This window comes from Euprymna scolopes, chromosome 6 (genome assembly GCF_053919585.1).
Source record: "Euprymna scolopes isolate OS-2025 chromosome 6, ASM5391958v1, whole genome shotgun sequence".
NCBI classification, from domain to species: Eukaryota; Metazoa; Mollusca; class Cephalopoda; order Sepiida; family Sepiolidae; genus Euprymna; species Euprymna scolopes.
Genome location: NC_136487.1, coordinates 93,665,440 through 93,685,445, shown reverse-complemented (window position 1 = coordinate 93,685,445; position 20,006 = coordinate 93,665,440). Strand labels below are relative to the sequence as shown.

The 20,006-nt window shown below is 40.9% G+C and overlaps 1 protein-coding gene across 2 annotated transcripts in view; it reads left to right on the top strand.

Annotated features, from left to right (window-relative positions):
• The window catches only part of LOC145277801 (zinc finger protein 341-like), a 59,957-nt gene that overhangs the window by 17,762 nt on the left and 22,189 nt on the right, over nt 1-20,006 (top strand). Inside the window, exons 3-4 of one of the 2 annotated variants that reach the window (XM_080129652.1) lie at nt 10,735-10,973; nt 12,874-12,933. In XM_080129652.1, the coding sequence (XP_079985778.1) occupies nt 10,735-10,973; nt 12,874-12,933 (299 nt within the window). Of the gene's footprint in view, nt 1-10,734; nt 10,974-12,870; nt 12,934-20,006 lie in introns of both variants that reach the window. The other variant, XM_080129651.1, reaches the window with a different exon arrangement.

Genomic DNA, 20,006 nt, shown 5'->3' with positions numbered 1-20,006 from the left:
AAAAGAAAGATTGTTGTCCAGAATTGAACCCCCCCCCCAATTTTTGGGAGGGATTCGGTTCAAGAAAGAAAGAAAAATACAGAAAAATCGTTATGATGTACGTACTCATCATCGAACGAAAATATCATATTCTAAAAATTACATAAATTAATCAATGATTTTTTTAATGGTTTTTAGCAGTAAATCGTAGCCATTACAAGGCTGATTTTGATCTTGGTAGTTTGAATTGAGTTGTCTCTATTTATTTATTAAAGATGGCAAGGTGAAACATTCTCGCTTCTTTATAAAATTTGATTTTTCTAGTAAAAAAAAAACAAAAACCAAACTACTTGATTTTGGAATATGACATTTTCATTCCATGACTAGAGGAGTTTCCATTCATTTGATTGGTACACTGTTAATGGTAACTGAAATGAAGGAGAGAGTGGATTGCACAAGTGGTCTTTTTATCTTACCTCTCCTCTACTTGTAGATATTTGGAAAACTAATTATTTCATCCTGCAGATTCCTCCATATTTATTTTAATAGGCACATTTAAAAGCACAACATTCATATATATATATATATTTTTCTTTTTAAATAAATATTAACAATTATTTTTTTACCTATAGATACTAGATGAAATAAATATTTGAATATTTAATATATATATATATATATATATATATATATATATATACTAGCAGTTCTTCCTGGCTTTGATCGAGCACTATGTACTGTTCATAAGGTTATGTGCATATGTATATATTAAAAAGTGTGAGTAATGCCTTTCTGTATAATAGTCTTCCTTATATAGCCAGTAGAGTTTAGTTTCCTAGAAGTACATCCAATGAAACAACATGTGTCTACCAAAGAGTGCTCAATGAGTGAACAGAGCAGGTCCAGATTACATTCTAACTTGACAAACGAAATAGGAAAATGTATTTGGTTGAAATATCAGTTTTCGACGGTGATTCTTGGCCTGAAGACGTAATCCCCCAATGCGGGTGATTACAGAAACATGTATGCACATATGTAGCCATTAATGTTTGTATAAATAAATTTAATAGTCTTCCTTATATAGATAGATAGGGTGCAATATATAGTAATGATTTAAAAAGTATTAAAAAAAAAAAGACTTGTGCGCCACCACCAAGAATCGAAACCAAAACGTTCAGCTCATGATTTATTTTGCCTCTGCTGTCAATGCCTGGTCTATGAAAACATATTTACTGCAAGGCTAAAAATTAAAACATGAACCAATAGCTACTACGTGATGCATTCGTAATGCCGGCGTTCGACCTTCACCTGGCAAATTTCATTTTTTTAAATTTTTACAGTTTTGGCACCGATTTTTCCAGGCTAAAACCCCCCCAAATATAAAGTTTTGTATGGATTCAAATACCTTATATATGAAGTTTCATGTCTGTAGACCAAAAACTCTTGGAGAAGTTTGGTAGGCAAAATTTGTTCAACAAAAATATATATGTATACATAAATATATATGGAAACAATTTTGTGTTTACTATAAACTTCTTACGCAAATATTATGCAAGTATAAATCATGTAGAATATCTGCATGAATATAATTACACATAATAGTAAACTAAAGGTGATTATCCCATTAGAAAGCCGAAGCAACTAATAGGGAATTACTTCAAATGAATGTTTAAAAGAATATGCAAACTAGCTAGATCTTTTGCTAGTGAATGCAATTCCACAACCCATATGTAAGAAAATTGTATTTTCTTTTTAAATAAGTAGAAAAGAGCGTTGAGTTCGGCTGTGTTTTCGTTTTGCTGCTGTCCAAAGACCGGCTGCCGGTCCCTGTTGGGCGGGTGAGCCTTGTTTTTATTTTTCTGCCTCCCCGCGAGGCTATTAACTGTCTTGTTTACGAATTATTTCAGGTTGTCTCTTTTTCCGACTCGACCGGTCTGCGTCTGAGGTGGTTATTCGAAGTCATATCCAACGGAAACTTCAGCCAGGCCAACCGGGAAGAAGACGCAGAGGAGGAGGGTAACTGGGCCGGGCTCCAGTGCAGACATGTCTAGCCCGGGGTCCGGTTCCCAGAGGGGGCTTCGGCCACCTCTGAGCACCGGATTAGGCCTTGGAAAAATTCTACCGCCATGTGGTCCGAGTTCTGACCCCCCGCCTAACCCGGTTTCTGGCGTTCGTGTCCCCGACACGCCCGCCGGTTCAGGCCCAGTAGACAGACCACTAGGATGGATTAGTGTTGATCCCCGCACAAAACTCGGTGTTGTCCCCCGCACCGCTAATCTAGGGGAATCGTTTGCGTTAGGCAGCGACTCTCACGTAACTAGTCGTACTGCTGTTCCCGGCAGTAATAGTAGTAGCAGTAGATTTAGGCCAGCTGAAAGAGGTGTTCCAACTCAGTGGAATCACCCGAGGAAGAGGGCTTTAACTGTCAGCCCTCCCGCCCATAGGGTCGGGAATTAAACCAGCAACCTCTGGAGATATCTCAATATTGAGGAACACCGAGTCAGAACAGACGTTTTCGAACGGGTTGCCGGACGACAGGGAAGAGGCCATTAACATGTTAACGCTTCTAAATGAACAGTTGAACGCCGCGAGGCAAGCCGACATAGAATTTAGTAGCAGCGACAGTAGCGCTGATGAATGCAACAGACAAGAACTGCTACTACGACAAGCGAGAAAGTCGCGTCAACGAAAAAAGAAAGGGGGCTGCTCAGACTGAAAGAGAGAATGGGGCAGCTAGTGCCACAGCCACAAAAGAACCGGCACTGACCCCTAAACTGTCGTCCCCAAGGGAGAAGCCGGGAGAGTGGCCGACGTTGCCAGGGAGTTCACAAACAATAGACTCGTCCGGTTCTATTATTGCCCCGGGACAGAAATCACCGCTGTTAACAGTGTCACAGACGATAATATCAACACCGCAGACGGCCGTGGTGGCAGTGGTCAAAGACTGGGGCCCCCAGTCGCAACTAACTCCCGGGGATTACCGCCGGTTATTCGATACAAAATATAAGGATTTGACCGACGGTAATGTTATTAGAGTAGAACCGAAAACTATGAAAGAACTTTCAAAGAGAATAATATCGTTAGTCTCCATAGACACAAAGAAACGAGCGCTAACCGGTGTGCCGAAAGACGACATGGCGAAAATTCTGGGGGAATTAAATATCCCCGCAACCTATATCTGCCGTAGAAGCTATGCAGTGTGGGATTTACTACTGCCCAAAGAGGAAGACGCCGTCAATATATTCAAATCGGAACACACGTGGCGACATATTCGACTTAAGCCGGAATATTTAAGTAAGACGCGGACGAACGTGTCTATTTTGGGAGTCCCCTGTATTCTCGGCCCTGAGCAATTAGGGGCTTTTATGAGTCAATATGGGGACGTAGAGTCCGTCATTCCTGTCCGTGGTCCCCGTAACCTTATGGTAGGGGACTACAACCTAAAAATGCGTGTTGACAAGGAAGGATTACAAAACATCCCCCCCATGCTCAGGTGCGACATATGGTCGATGAGCATTATAGTAGAAGGTCACAGGCCCCACTGTTGGAATTGTCAACAGCAGGGCCATATGGCACGGGAATGTCCGAAAAGAAACCCACAGACAGTAGTAGTAGTAGCAAAGCCGGCGGCAGTGGTACCAGCAGCCCCTGAGAAGCTAACCGGAGGGGGCAAAGAAGCAACAACGTCGGACGGCTGGACTACAGTGGTAAAGAAGAATGGCAGAACCACCAAGACCCCCTCCACAAGAGAGCAGCCCCCTGAGGTACAAGGTCAGCCGGTTCCCACAGTGTCGTCAACGGTCTCTTCCACCAACGTTACCACTAAAGAAGTTGTTAGCGGCCAGAAAAGAATGCATCCGGTCTCCTCGTCTGACTCAGAAGGGGAGCACGATAAGGAAACGGCTACTGTGGTAGAGTACCAAGTGCCGAAAAAGGAAACTAAAAAGAAGGCGAGAAAAAACAAGGAGGCAGGGTCCCGTTCCCCGTCCCCTATGAATGTAGAGAAGACTGTCTCTACGGTGCAGCCACCCAAAACCCCTACCCTAACCTCATCGGCTGAACCAAAATCCCCATCCCTTTTCGATACCCCCCCAACCGGTGCCCGCTCGTTGCCCCGGGAGAAGCCGGTGACAAAAACCAACAGCGGTAGAAGAGCCGCCTCTGTATCTCCTGTAAGGAGTGAAAAGACGAAAAAGCTCCCCTACCTTCCTGGAGACCGGATTTGCGAAGTAGACCCCCTTCACGCTGACACGTATATAACGCAGCGCCATAGGGGCCTGATTAAGCCGCTTAGAGAAATGAAAATAATCGACGGGAAAAGTGTTACCAACCCTAAAAACTTCCCAGACGCCCCCCCCTAGTCATGACCTTTGTGCGCCATACAAAAACTGGACGCACGAAGGCCATGTGGAATATGATCGACGACGCCAGGGGGGCGATTCCAGATTTAAAGTTGGTGGAAGAGAGGCATGACTCCCTCGATCAGCTGGCGCCGAGATGCGAAGGTAGGGTTCCTATTTACGTCCACCCTTGTTTGTATAGGGCCCTTAAATTAACGTTTCCCCTGGATGTCGGAGGTATTGCGCGAGACGAACGAGTAACGTCCGAGTTGCTTTCGGGAAACCTCGCCCAGTCCTGCGGCACCCTTTCTAGCAAAGACTTTAGGTCGGTGGTTGCGGATATCTAGACACAATGGCCATGTCCTTGAGCTTGTGTAGTTTGAACGTTAGGGGCATGAGGTGCCGAAGCAAAGCCGCTAGGGTACTGAGGGACCTCATGTCGATGAATATAGATGTGGCTGCGTTACAGGAGACTCACTACGATTGCGTTGACGATCATCGGGTGCTGGAGGGGCATTATGATGTCTTTTCAACATACGGTGATAGTCAAAGTAGGGGGGTTTCTTTGTTAGTTAGGCGTACCCTTTCTGCAACGGTTAGCGTTGTTCACGCGGATGCTGATGGTAGACTGATCGTGGCCGATGTTGCCGTGGCAAATAGAGTGTTTCGAGTCGTCGTGGTGTATGCGCCCAATTGCGTACGGGAGCGGGTTTCCTTTTTCCGGCGGTTGGAGGTGTTTCTCGGGGGTTCGGAACGGTTAATACTAGTGGGTGATTGGAATGCCATCCTTGACCCCAGGGCAGATAAGGTGGGCGGGACTAGCGAGACGGATGGGTGTGAAACCAGTCTGTCGGACCTGATGGCTAGATGCGATCTGGTAGACAGGTATCGGGTGGATCACCCGGGGCGGGAGACGTGGACGTGGCTCTCTAGCAGGCCTTCCGCTTCAAGTACTTACTTGGATCGGTTGTTAGTTAGAAGAGGCAACATAGAATACATATCTTGTCCCACGTTCCACTGGTTAGGCCACTCTGACCACAAACTACTTGTGGCCAGGTTAGACTTAGATAGCAACCCCAAGTTAGCTGGGTACTGGAAGTTAAATACCTCCCTACTGGAGATAGGTGACTTTCGGGAAAGGCTAACTAAACACATACAGAAGGGATTAGTGGGGGCGGTTACCGGGAGTAAGTGGTGGGTAAACGCCAAATCTAGCATTAGAGACTTCTCTGTCAAATATGGCCAACGCCTCGCGCTAGATAGGGCCAAGGCAGAGAAGCATCTAGAGGATAGACTATCCCGGGCGGTGGCTGGGGGGGATTCCCTAGAAATAGGGTTAGCTAAGGCGGACCTGAGTCGTTTGGTTAGCGAGCGATATCAGGGCCAGGTAGTTAGGGCTAGAATTAAAAAGATGCCCAACGAAGCTGTGAGTGTTGACAAAGCCGAACGAGTCTATTCGCTCGGGCGCAAATCGGATAACTACATTCGTAAAATTCAGAGCCCGGAAGGGGACTCCTTAGTGTCGGCTCGGGGGATTTGCGAGCGGTTTCGAGTGCACTTTGAAGATCTCTTTGCGCAGCTGTCCAGGTTCCGCGTCCAGGAGTTTGGCAACTATTTGGCTGGCTCGCCCCGCCTGGAGGCGGCCCGAGCGGCTGGTTGCGATGGTCGGGTTACAGAGTGTGAGGTCATAGCTGCTATGAAGCAGGTCACCTATAACAGATCACCAGGACTGGATGGACTACCCTACGAACTTTACTTGAGGATGTCGCACATGTTTGTTCCGATTCTGACGGGTGTGTTTAACCACTGGTTTGACACGGGATCTATCCCGAGTCAGGTTACCAAAGGAGTGGTCACACTTCTGAAGAAGAACGACACACATGTTGGGGGGATAGATGATTTTAGGCCAATCACGTTGCTGAATACGGATTTAAAAATCCTAGCCCGAGTGCTGGCGAATTGTTTGCAGATTGTTATCGCTGACTATGTCTAGATAAGAACTGGTCGGAAGTACAGAGCAAGGTCGAAGCGTCTGTCAGGGTTTGGCTTCGAAGGGGATTGTCCCTTAAAGGTAGGGCGGAGGCATGCGCCACTTATGTGTTTCCGCTGATCCTTTACCGATTGGCTGTACTTCCTCTGCCTGCGGTCCGCATGGCGGCCTTAACGCGTGCGCTCTTCTTACTGTTGTGGAATGAGCGACGGCCGCTTGTCCGTAGACAAGTCTGCACTCAACGTCTTGAAGATGGGGGCCTGGGGATGCCTGACCTGGCTAATCACAAAAATGCCGAAAGGTTGGCGTTCCTGGGTAGAACTCTGATTGAGGAGTCTGATTGGGGTCCCGCGGTCGGTGCAGCTTTTCCCGACCTTATCCCCAATCATTTAATTGAATGCCAAAGAAGGCCGAGAGGGCAATCAAGATTCTTCAACGAATGCCGAAATGCGCTTAGAGCGATGCCAGGGTCCTTGGACCTTGCACAACCTAGAAGGGCATTATATCGGGGATTAGTGGTGGGGACCGATTCGGACCCGCTTGGGGAGCGGCTGCAGCTGTCGGAGGGGGAGGTTCACTCTCTGTGGAATTGGGCGCCAGGCCGGGGATACCTTAACAATTCCGAATTTTCCCTGACCTGGCGATTGGTTAGAAACGCTCTACCCCTCAATGACATATTGTTTAGAATTGGTATGGTATTTAGTCCCTTTTGTCCACGGTGCGACGAAGATAGCTTAGAAACCGTAGAACATGCTTTTTATACTTGTTCCAAGCTCCGTGAATTCTGGGAGTATGTCAGTGAGGTCACGGCTCGCATCGTCCCCGATCAGGTGACGATCCTGGATTTAGCATCCGTTGTCTACAACGCAGATCCCTTGTGGCCTAGGGAGGAACGAATGGTGTTCCTAGCGACCTTGGCCGTAGCTAGACTGGTAGTGTGGGTTTCACGCATAGAGATAGGGCGTGGGGGGGAGCCACCTTCTCATCGGGATCTGATTTTGTATTTTAAACACCAACTTAAAATCAAAATCAGATGCGATAGAAGGAGGTTATCTCGCTCACAGTTTAGTAGGAGGTGGATTCACACCACTAGTTTATGTGCGTTTGTACGAAACAAGCTTGAGTACATGTTCCCTGCCTAGGCATGGCACACGCCGACCGTAAAAGCAACCCCCAGACCAGATCAAGATAATCCCGTAGTGGATCAGTCCCTTAGCTAGTTGGTATAAATGAGTTCCATGTCCCCAATTTTTATTTTTAGGTGTTAGGATACCTCCAAAGAAGCCCAGTCCTGATAATTTATTTTAGTCCCAACCTGTCCCGATGTTATTTTTCTTGGAGGTCACCGAATATCCCTTCCCCCCCCCCTTTATTTTGTCCGTAGCTGTGCCCACTCCCTCTTAGGAAGTGCTCCCTTGTTTTCGGCCGATACCGGAAAACAGGAAGCATTTCAAAATCAAATAGGTAAGGGTGAGTCAGTACTAACACATTCACCGTTTAACGTTTTATTTGGTTCATTTATTTTTTATTACTGTTATTTTTCTTTATTTTGGGGTGTTTTAAGGCTCTCATTATCCCCGCCCATCATCCGCATATATCATACACATCACAATTTCATCCGCATATATCATACACATCACAATTTCCATTTTGTCATTATTTCATTGTAAATATAAAGTAAAAAAAAAAAAAAAAAAAAAGCCATTGTATATAATTTTATTGTTAAAAAAAAAAAAAAAAAAAAAAAATTGTACATATTGTCATCTGGGGCTTTAACTACTTAAAGCCCCAGATGACAATATGTACAACTCCTAGAGTGAATGCGGTATTGTGGTGATTGCAACTAGTGATAGGGAATAGACAAGTGGACGACCCCCGACACCCATCTTCCCCCCCCCACACACCCTTTCTGGCCTCATGCCACATTTAAAAAGAATTAGTTGCCTGTTTTATATAATTTTAACCCTAAAATTCTGTAAAATTTGTGATTTTTCTTCTTAAATAAATATTTAAATAAATAGAAAAGAGGGTTGCGTTTTTTCTGTTGTTCTTGGCCTTTGGGCCAGGATCAAAGTGTAGTATCTATTCCGGCAGATACTACAAGCAAAGACCATATGTGGAGGCAACCCCACATATAAGAACTTAGTCAATGTAGGGGCAACCCTTCATACCAATTGTCACTATCCAGCTCCCCTACTCCCTGGGGAGTGGGGCCCCATTTTCCCTTCACTCCTCACATTAAAAATCGGCCTTGTGCCTAATTTGCTCGGTGGGGGAGCAAATAAATACCCTGTTGTTCTTGGCCTTTGGGCCGGGATCAAAGTGTAGTATCTGTTCTGCAGATGCTGCACTTAAGGTAATTTGTCCCGGTCAATGGAGGTGAAACCCTTTATACTATAATAATAATTATTATTTTTTGGTCCCAACCAGAGTGCCCCTTTTGCCTTTTTTTCAGGGAGCTGGTTTAACCCCACATTAAAAACGACTTCGTGCCACATTTTGCTTTAGTGGGAGAGCAAATAAATAATAACAGAAAAGAGGGTTTTTAATATGAATATCAATACACACAAAAGAAAAACGAATTTATAGGAGTATATATATATATATATATATATATATATATATATATATATATATATACATATTCTCAGTTATTTATTAAATATTCAAATATTTATTTCATTTAAATATTTTAAATATTTTTACGTGCTTAAAAGGTTATCCATAGATACATGTTTCTGAGTATCACCTGTCATCAGCATGGCTATACCTACTGGTAACAGATCGAATTCGCTACATCATGCTATTGACATGATAACCAAAACACGTGTCCCTGGATAAATTTTTATCCGCATAAAAATATTTTTTAAATATTTAAATAGAGTAAATATTTGAATATTTAATAAATAAAAAAAAAAATAGTGTCCTGCTAAAAAAACAAAAAACAAGTCGAAGCAAAGACAAAGGGCAGGTAACCCTTTACTGCTTAGGTAGTAAAAAAATAAATCAGCATTTCAAAACTGTTCATATAGCTAAAAAAACATGACACCAACAGATCTTATATATATATATATATATATATATATATATATATATATAAATTCGTTTCTTGTCTGTTTGTTTATTTGTTTGTTCACAATTTGATTAATATATACAAAACATGTCTTAATCTTTCATTTATTTCTATATATAGTATGATATTCAAGAAAGGAGACAAAGGAGATTGCAATAACTACCGTGGTATATCTTTACTCCGTGTCACCGGCAAAGTCTTTGCCAGAGTGCTCCAAGGCTCCAGCAGATTGAAAACCATGTTTATCCAGAATCACAATGCAGCTTCCGCAGTGGGCGCTCAACCACGGACATGATATTTTCAGTGCATCAAATCTAGGAAAAATGCAGAGAACAACATAGACCTCTCCATATCGCATTTGTGGACCTCATGAAAGCTTTTGACATGGTCAGTAGAGATGGTCTGTTTTCCATCCTACAAAAGTTGGGCTGTCCACCAACTCTTCTTAGTTTGATAAGATCACTCCATAACAACATGACAGCTGCAGTCTTCTTCGAGGGTGACAAGTCTGACAACTTCTCCGTGTGCAGTGGAGTCAAGCAAGATTGTCTGTTGGCTCTCACACTGTTTTAGCATCTTCTTCTCAGTTCTTCTGCATCACGCTTTTGGAAATCACAAGGATGAAGAGAGTGTGTTCCTTCATACTCGCTCTGATGGAGAACTTTCTAACTTGGCTCGCCTACATGCCAAAACCAAGATTCGAAAAGTCCTAATACTTGAGCTGCTGTTTGCAGACGATGGTGCATTGGTCTTGCACTCCGCAAGTGGACTCCAGCGACTGCTTGACAAATTGAGTGCTGCTTGTGCGGAGTTCGCACTAGTAATCAGTGTGAAGAAGACAGTTGTGATGCACCAGGGTGACGCATCACCAATCACCATCAATGGCCACGAACTGTCAAGAACTTTGTGTATCTTGGATCCAACATCAACAAGGGAGTATCCATTGAACAGGAGCTACAAACACGCATAGGTAGAGCAGCGTTTACTTTCAACCGACTACGTGAAAGAGCATGGTTCAATAAATACCTCGCTTCTCGTTTAAAGAATCTCAAATACTTATTAATTATTCTTTCATGGGAGAAACATTTCCAAATCATTTTAAGTAAAAACATGTCATACATGTTTTTTATCATTGTGAAAATTATATCTTTTAACAAAATGAAAATTGTGATTAAACAGATTTTATTATTTTTTCCTATTTTCATAATAAAAAAGTTCAGCTATTTTTGTATTCTCATATGATTTTACTTTAAAAATAACAAAGAAAAAAACGTTTTCTAAATATTGAAAAAGAAACTGCATTTTTTTTTCACATTTTCTTTAAATCAAACTCTCTTGATGTCTAATTGCAGCGGAAGATGATGACATTTTCCAATGTGGCCGATGTAAGAAGCAATTCACATCATTGCCTGCTTTCGTCAGCCATAAACAAAGTCGATGTGCTCCACCTCCTATCCTGGCTCAGAATCAACTGCGCTCCATTCCTATGGTCAACACTAATAATAATGTTGCAGCTACAGTCGTCACACAAACCCCACTCCTCACCCAGAACATAAGCTACACCAACGCAACACAACCAATACAAAGACAAGTAAGCACACCTAACATATTCTTTTTTTTATAATATCTGTGTGTATGTATTACGTCTATATTAATAGAATTATCAGACAACTTCATGTGTGTCTGCATGTTTTTCATAGTTATGTGACTTACAAATTGAATTAATATTTTTTAATCTATCTACTATTAATTGAATATTTGTTAAAATCGAAGATGTAATAGTATAAAGTAAAACAGTTTTTAAAAGTCTGTATAAAAATGGTTGGTAAATTTTTATGTGACCCAGCGTCTTTTAACCCCTAAAAAAAATGGAGATTTATTGTTTTTTTTTTTGCCTAATACGTTAAAACTGCCTTTATAAATAATTTGAAAGGCAAAATTTTGAAAAAAATATAAAATTTAACATTTTAGAGTGGGGATTACTTTTCTATATGAATTTAACGTAAAAATGAGCACCTTGGTTTTGCATATGAATTACAAAATATCTGCTATTTCCCCAAAACCTTTGGCCTTGATGGAGGGGAGACTAAGACTTGCTGCTATGGTTTCAAATGATCTAAAATAACAGTAAGGGAAGACTTGATTCCAAATATTTCTCATATGTTATATCTCCCTTCTTTGGTTTTCATACATAAAGTAAATTTATTCATAATCGTACCCTATTTCGAAAAAAGGGGAGATTAAACATATGAGAAAGGCTAGAGGTTTGGGGGAAATATATATATATTTAAAAAGAAAAAAAATTAACAGAACATTTTAGTCATTTCTCATTATATTTATTTCATCTCCCCAGGATGAGCAAGATTCCTCAAAGTAATTTCTGGCTAGCAGTGTGATAACTGAAACATATCTGAAAAATCTTGCTGATCTTGGTAAATTATGAGAAATGGTTAAAATGTTGTATCAATTTTTTTTTCTAGCTCTTTTTCTTGTGCTGTATTATATTGTGCTCTCCTACTCAAGATTTCCTACAGAAATTACTCTAAACTCCATTCATCCACTAAAAACTAATATATATATATATATATATATATATATAATATAAAGCTGAACGTCTGTGTGTGTCTGGTCACAAATAGGCTCCTATATGGTTGACTATTATAGAAAACTGATCACATATAATGATAGAAGATGTATCGAGACACAGGAATGGGTATGTTTGATCTGGCATAATGATGATTCATTAAAATTGTGGGATCTGCATACGTGCCTGGTCCACAAAGTATGGAAATAAAAAATTAAAATATTAAACGTTTACAAGTGTTTTTGATATAGATGTACATAATAATACTTTGATAAGTATGTTTTAACTTAAATAGGGATGGTATAATAAAATTGTGGGGTCTGTGTTCGCGCCTGGCCTCCATAGAATGGAAATAAGCACAAATTTTAATAAATACTTTTCATATCTATCTGCGTAAGTATACTTTGATAATTATGTTTCAGTTTGAAGAAATATGGTATAATAAAATTATGAGGTGTTCGTTCGCACCTGATCTCCATAGAATGGAAATGTGTCACAAAGTTTAACAAGGTTTTTTAATATAGATCTACAGAATATTGTGATAAGTGTTTCAGTGTGAACAGGTATGGTATAATAAATTATGGGGTTTATCTATTTTATTTTTTACTTTCATCATATTTTGTTTTGGTTTTGATACCCGCAAATTCGAAGCTATCTCTTTACAATCCTTCCTTTTCATAACCTATCATACTTTCATAAATCAGAGTCCATTTTCTGTAGGCTGTTTTTGAACCCAGTCAATGACAGGTACTTTTGCTAGTATATATATATATGTATATATATATATATATATATAAACTATTCACATTTCTTGGTATTAAAGTTACAAACATTCATATCATTTCATCAGTAATATTCACTTCAATGATTGCATGTTCATTTTCTTTTTTTATCTATTTCTTAGCAGCCTAGAAACAACAATTACACAACTAGTCAACAAACAACCTGTACTCAATATGACCTTCAAGTGAGTAACAATATCTGTATTGAATTCAACTTCAATCGTCACCAACGCTCGCAATAGTAACACAATAACCTTATGACTGTAAACGACACTGTTTCCTCCTCTCACTCAAGCTTGCTTTTTATGCAGTTTTTCACCTTGTCTCATTTGCATGTGTGCCCTTTGTTTTCTCGTGATCTTGCGATTTCGCGAGATCACAGTTTATAAAACACCAGGCGCCATTTTTTTTCTCTTTTCCCACCCAACACTTCCCTGCGCCAAGTCCACCCCTCCTCTGTCACACCACTGCTCGCACACACATCCACACAATCCACAAATATGCGGACGCTTGCTACTCTGGTGGGTATTACACTCCACCCTGATCTGATGATCACACAGAGTGCACTGCAGGGTTGGTCTCCTAGTCCGCTTACTTCTGCAAAGGGGCACATTCATAGGTTCTGATTCTGATTCAGATTCAGGTTCTAGTTTCGGGTCTGGTTCTGATTTTGTTTCCGCCGCATCAGATGAACTATAATCATCACTCTCTGGTCTGTTGATTTCGTTCATCAGTAGCTCATAACTTGAGGATTCATTGCTCTCCTCTGTAGTTGTTGATGCACGATTGCGCATATGGCGCGAGGTTCCGTCAACTAGGGCCGACTGCTGGCTGATCACCCCAGAGATTCGTCCTCGCTTGAATTTGGTGGTGAACCAGTTTCCAGGTGGTCTCACCCAAACTGGATCCCCTACCTCATATTGGCATGTCTTTTCTGGTTGACTGGCTGTGCAGCATCAATTCCCTTTAGTCTAACACGATATGTGTACATGGCATTGGCTGGTGCTGTTGTAGGTAATTTCCCATCCTTTGGCGTGACATTATACCAATACATGGCCTCCGTAATGGTACATTGCTTTCTGGCAGCAATTCTCTTAATGCTATGATGGCTCCTTTCAGCGATGCTGTTCCCTGATGGCACATGAGCGCATCGCAGCCATAGTCAGATGCCCGATTCATCTAACAGCTCCTGAACTTGTTGGCTACAAAAAGCAGCATCGTTATCCATCAAGATCTCTTCCGGCGCACCCCATTCAGAAAAGATGGATGACAAGATGCGAACAACACTTGCCGAGTCCTGTCTAATCATGTGTTGCCATACCGCAAAACGTGTGGGTCCACAATCGATAATAGTTAGAAAGGGTTTACCACTGTAATGGGTAATGTCCATCACCACCTACTGCCACACCTTCTTGACGTCCAATCGTCCTTTTCGTCATTGCTCTGGTGCAGGATCAATAGACTAACACGCCTCACAGTACCTGACAATCTGCCTGACATTTGCCTTTGTCACTGCTGGGTCCACACGCCTCGCAAAATACACTGTTCTCTTGATACCTGAATGTCTGCTCTGTGCATGAATCTTCTGTATTTGACATGGGCTAATCGCGTCAATTGCAACTGTGCGAGATCGAGCAGTATGCTCCACACCCATCTTCACGGCTCCATACCATCTGTGAGGTACACGGGTTAGTTGGTCGGCACGATTACAATGTGATGTTACCAGCGTTACCCCCACTGATAGTCCATACTCAGAGACCAGACTCTTCAGCATGTCTAGCCTTCGCCGGATCAACATCTCGCTGGCTGCCTTAGTGCGGATTCTTGTCCATCCTGAAAGCATATCAGACACCCAGTGGTAGACGCAGAGAGAATCCATGTACAGGTGCAGTTTTTTCGATTGCCATTGCAGTGTGAGATTTATTCCCTTTACAACAGCATCCAGCTCTGCTAAGTTGATGTGCTGAGCATCACTCACGGGTTGCAGCCAATATGCGTCTTCAAACACATTCCCTCCTTGCTCTAATGCGACTCCCAATGCCAATGAACTAGCGTCAACCCACACATTTACGTGCTCTGCATCAACACACCATTTTCCACGGGTAAGCTCCTCCTTGTTGGCTCTCTCTAGGATCTCAGTTACCATCAGAGTTAGAAGAGCATCGTCAAGCACATCGCCCCAACCTGTGGTTACCAAATTTGCTCTGCGTTTGATGACACCCATAGCTACACAGAGCCAGCCACAGGCTGATAAGTGTCCAACAAGTTTCCCACACCAGGAAAAAAAGGTCCACCTCATCCCACTGCCATGCCTCCATCATGGGGTGCCGTCTTCCTCACAGACATCTAATCCCAATACGCGCGCTCCATCCCTCAGACGTTCAGGATTCTTGAACTGCAGACCAAACTGAGCCAATTTTTCCCTGACACGCAATGCAGATTTTATGTCCTCGTTGATGTACACATCATCAATGTAGACTGATGTTGCATCCTCAGTGGTCTTTTCTTGAGACAACACCGCATTCACAATGGTCTTCATGATCTGCGGTGCCACATCACATTCAGACCAAAGCCGAGTTGTATTAGGCAGTATCTATGACCCCGAAACTGCACTGTCTGGAATGGCCACAGCGTCTCATCTACTCGCACCTACAAATAGGCCTTCCGCAGGTCTAATATTGACATATTGAACCCTTCTGACGCCATTCTCTCAGTTTGCTGGCGCACACGTCAGCATCGACAGTGTTAGCCTCAGTGTACTGGTTGAGCTCATGATAATCTAGCACTGGTCTTACTTTTGACTTGTTATGCTGGATAACCACCATTAAGAGTATCAGACCCTTGGGCAAACCAAGCTTCTCGGAGTTGGGGATCAGCCATCCATCTTGGATCCACGCCTCAAGCTCTTGCTCGTACTCATCACGAGCCTCATCAGGTATAGGGTATTCTGCGACGCAATTCTTTAATTCGGTTGGTGCCCTTCCCTTGGTCCACTTCCATGATGCAGTCCAGGCCTGCTGACTATAGTCATAGCCCACCTTAAAGTCAAGGCGATCGATGTGGATTGCAGCCCACACTGAGTTTTTTAAAAAGTGCATGCTCCCGTCTCTTTCGATGAGTGCCTTGATAGCATCATAGCCCAGCAGTACATCGAACCCCAGTAAATCCCCTCGTGTCACCAACACATTAATTTCCGCGGCGACACCAGAGTCCTTGTGGACCTTCACGGTTCCAGCTCCACAGCATGCTTGTGTCTCGCTGCCTATTGTGCTTACTTTAATGTTCCTTTTAGTCCAGGTCCGACACAATCTGGCACTCATGATAGTATGTGAGCAGCTGGAGTCGAGAAGAGCTGAGCAGGGCACTCGGTTCACAGCCACAATTATTGTAGGTTGCGCATCACTTAGATCTTGTCTGGGGCTCAGACTGGGAATCTCCCGGCCTCGTTCTGGGCTGCCTTTGTCGCCATCACAACTGGTTCTCCCAGGTCCTCCTCATCTCCGATGATAGCTTGGGCGCGTTCCATAGAGTGCTCCATAGACGTTGCGGACACACTGGTAGAGGCTCTCAACAATTGCTTAACACGGGTGGGAAGGCCGGCCACAAATGCATATGCCAATGTCCTCTCTGACACTCCATTGCCAAACAGCACAGCAAGTTTCTTCAATTCTGCAAAGAACACATCCACGGTTTCTCCCGGCATGAGCTTCCTGGAGGCGAATCTTTCATAAGCCGTGCAAGGATCCATTATAAATGCCTTGTACAACGCATTTTTTATAGTGGTCACATCAGCCTTCTCGGTGGCACTAAGTTGCTGATACACACTCAGAGCGCCCCCAGCCAATCTCAGGGGAATCACAGTGTGCACTCTCTTTACCTCACAGAGATTGCAGGTCAACTCGACCCTCTCAACCCAGTCAACGACAGATGTGGACCCATCTGGGATCAGTTTCAGATCAAACTTTGAGTCAGTCATTTTTCACAGCAATAGCCGAAATAGCTTGTCTCGAATTCAACTTCAATCGTCACCAACACTTACAATAGTAACACAATACCCTCGTGACTGTAAACGACACTGTTTCCTCCTCTCACTCAAGCTTGCTTTTTATGCAGTTTTTCACCCTGTCTCATTTGCATGTGTGCCCTCTGTTTTCTCGCGATCTCACGAGACCACAATTTATAAAACACCAGGCACCATCATTTTTTTCTCTTTTCCCACCCAACACTTCCCTGTGGCAAGTCCTCCCCTTCTCTGTCATGCCACTGCTCGCATGCACATCCACACAATGCACAAATACGCGGACGCTTGCTACTCTGGTGAGTATTACAATAGCATGTTTATTCAATGTATAAATTGATTACTTATACAAGAAAAAATATACTCTCTGTGTTCCAAGTAGTCTTTTATTGGCTAAGATAACCCTTTACAACTCACAATGTTAAAATATCAAAAACCTAACTGCTCCTTGTCAAATTCTTAACCATAAAATAAATACTAATTATAAAATCAGAAAGGTAGAGAAAAGATTGTTCTAGCTAAAGTAATAATATAATGATTATATAAACATAAATAATTTAAAATAAAGTAGAGACTTTAATACTAGGAGTGATTTGGTCAGTAAATAGGTCAGGCTCTTTAAGCAAAGCTAGCTCACTTTTTAAAATTTGACTCTAAATTGCAAATTTTTTAAGCAATTAATGGGAATTCATGTGCATTACAATGTAATCTCCACGTTAAAAAACGACTCTGGTGTTTAACTCTGTCCCGTGGGGAGGCATAGTAAATAGGTACAATTTTTTAAGCAATTAATGGGAATTCATGTGCATTACAATGTAAATCGTGCAAATTTGAATGATTGAGTTACCTCCCTTTGCTTTTTTTTTTTGTAGATTGTTTTCAAAATAGCGGACAAAATAGACACTCTTCTGTTACTCATAAAATTTGATTTTTTTATTTAAAAATAAAACTACTTGATCAATTTACATAATTTTTGTAATATGATATTTTCATTTTGTCACAGGTACAGATTTTCTTTATTTTTGTTTTTTAATATGGGGAGGAATTCTGAATAAGAACCAAACTTTTATTAGACCTACTATGGTTTTTATTGTATGTTGAAACATGTTTGGTTTCAGAACTTCTAGTCCCTTTATCAACTAAAGGTGGAAAATTAAAACTTAATGATTTACACTTATTTAGAAAAGAAAACAAAAACAACCTGGGGGGAAAAGTGAAACAATTTATCTATTTTAAAATAGTGTTTTACTTGCTTATTTAAATCACAATCCCTTTTTTTTATTATTAAATAATCTTCTGCATGTTCTTTGTCAATAATAGTAATATCACATCAGTCATCTATATAATAGTACATTAATGTTGGTATGTACGTTATCACTTTTCAAATGCATAAAAAAATGTGATTGTCAAGTAATTTGATATTGCTAAAGTGAACAACTTGTATTCCTTTTAAAATGAATTCTTCTAAAATCAGATTATATTATCTTGTTCTTTAAAATAGTGCAATTTTGAATAAATATATCTCAAAAAGTGATATTTGTTTTAATGATTTTGAAGAATATTTAACCGACAATTTGTTTTTAAAAAAAAAGACAAAAAATATTGTTTTACAAAGAATTAAATTGTTACAATTATAAGTGAACAATAGACATATTCATTTTATTTAAAGAATATTTAATCAACAATGGCAATTTTACAGAAGAACAAAGAGTGATTTCTTAATAGACATAATTTCACAAGGAATCTTATTTTTAACAGTAAATTATACAGATTGATGTAGAAAGCATTATGGTGTAGAATAGGATTCATTTTAATATTTAAAACAACTTTTTGATCATGTTCATTAAAATGCTAATAAAAGATTTATTGAAAAGAGAAGAGTGTTAGTAATGGATTAAGTCCATAAGTATAAACGAACACAAAAAGTTATAAAGTTCTGTCTGGGAAGAAAAGAGTTTGTATATTTGTACCATAAACCATAGAGCCATAGCTATCGATGCTTGTACCAGGCAGGACATCACTTGAATGAATGAATATGTGTACCATATATGGGTGTTGATGCCATGGTCTAGCAGTAGCCATGATGGATTATGTATCTTCTTGTTGAACTCCGGGCCAAAAGTTTGGAGAAGAAGGTGTCTGTTTTGCCCCAAGAGAGAAGTTTTAAGAGTTTGTTCAGACCATGTGGAGTTGATGTTGGTACCATATGTTAATTTTTTTGTTAACTTCTATCACAAGCTCAGCCTGCCTGAGAGATGGCTTCTACCAAACATTAATTTAAAATAATAAATATTGATTTAAAATCATAAACATTGATTCAAAATCATAAACATTGATTCAAAATCATAAACATTGATTCAAAATCATAAACATTGATTCAAAATCATAAATATTGATTCAAAATCATAAACATTGATTCAAAATCATAAAGCATGAGCTGTCGCTTGTCATTAATATTTATTAGGTTGACAAAAAGATTTTTAATTTTGATTTCAAATGATGTATTTTCAAATAAGTTTTCGTTATAATACATTTATTTTATATATAATTTAAAGAGCATTTTTGCTATCTAATCATTTAAATTACAATCATTTTAAAACAATTATATCTTTTCAGAATGTTGAATACAAGATGGAAAAAAGCAAATTTGCACAATTTTCTTATTTCAATTCAAGCTAGCCCGAAAAGCTGCTGAAACAGTTTGCAATATCAATGAAGAGTTTGGTTCAGGAATCACTACTGAATGCACAGCTCAATAGTGGTTTAAGAAATTTCATGGTGGCAACAAGAGTCTTGAAGATGATGAGCCTAATGGTTGGCTATCAGATGTTGACAATGGTTAATTAAGAACCTTAATCGAAGCCAATCCACATACAACTGCTTCTGAATTAGATGTAATGTACACAACGATTTCCAACCACTTGAGAGAGATTGGAAAGACAAAAAAAACATAATAAATGGCTGCCTCACAAATTGAATGCCAGCCAAAAGAAACACCATTATGAAGTGTCATCTTCCTTTCTTTTACATAACAAGAACAACCTGTTTCTCGACCGGGTTGTGACTTGCAATGAAAAGTGGGTTCTTTACGACAACCGGCGATGTTTGTCTCCGTGGTTAGATGCCGACAAAGCTCCACAGCACTTCTTGAAGCCAGAGTTGCATCAAAAGAAGTTCATGCTGATTGCCTGCAACCAGTCTCATCCAATACAGTTTTTTAATGCAGGCAAAACCATTACG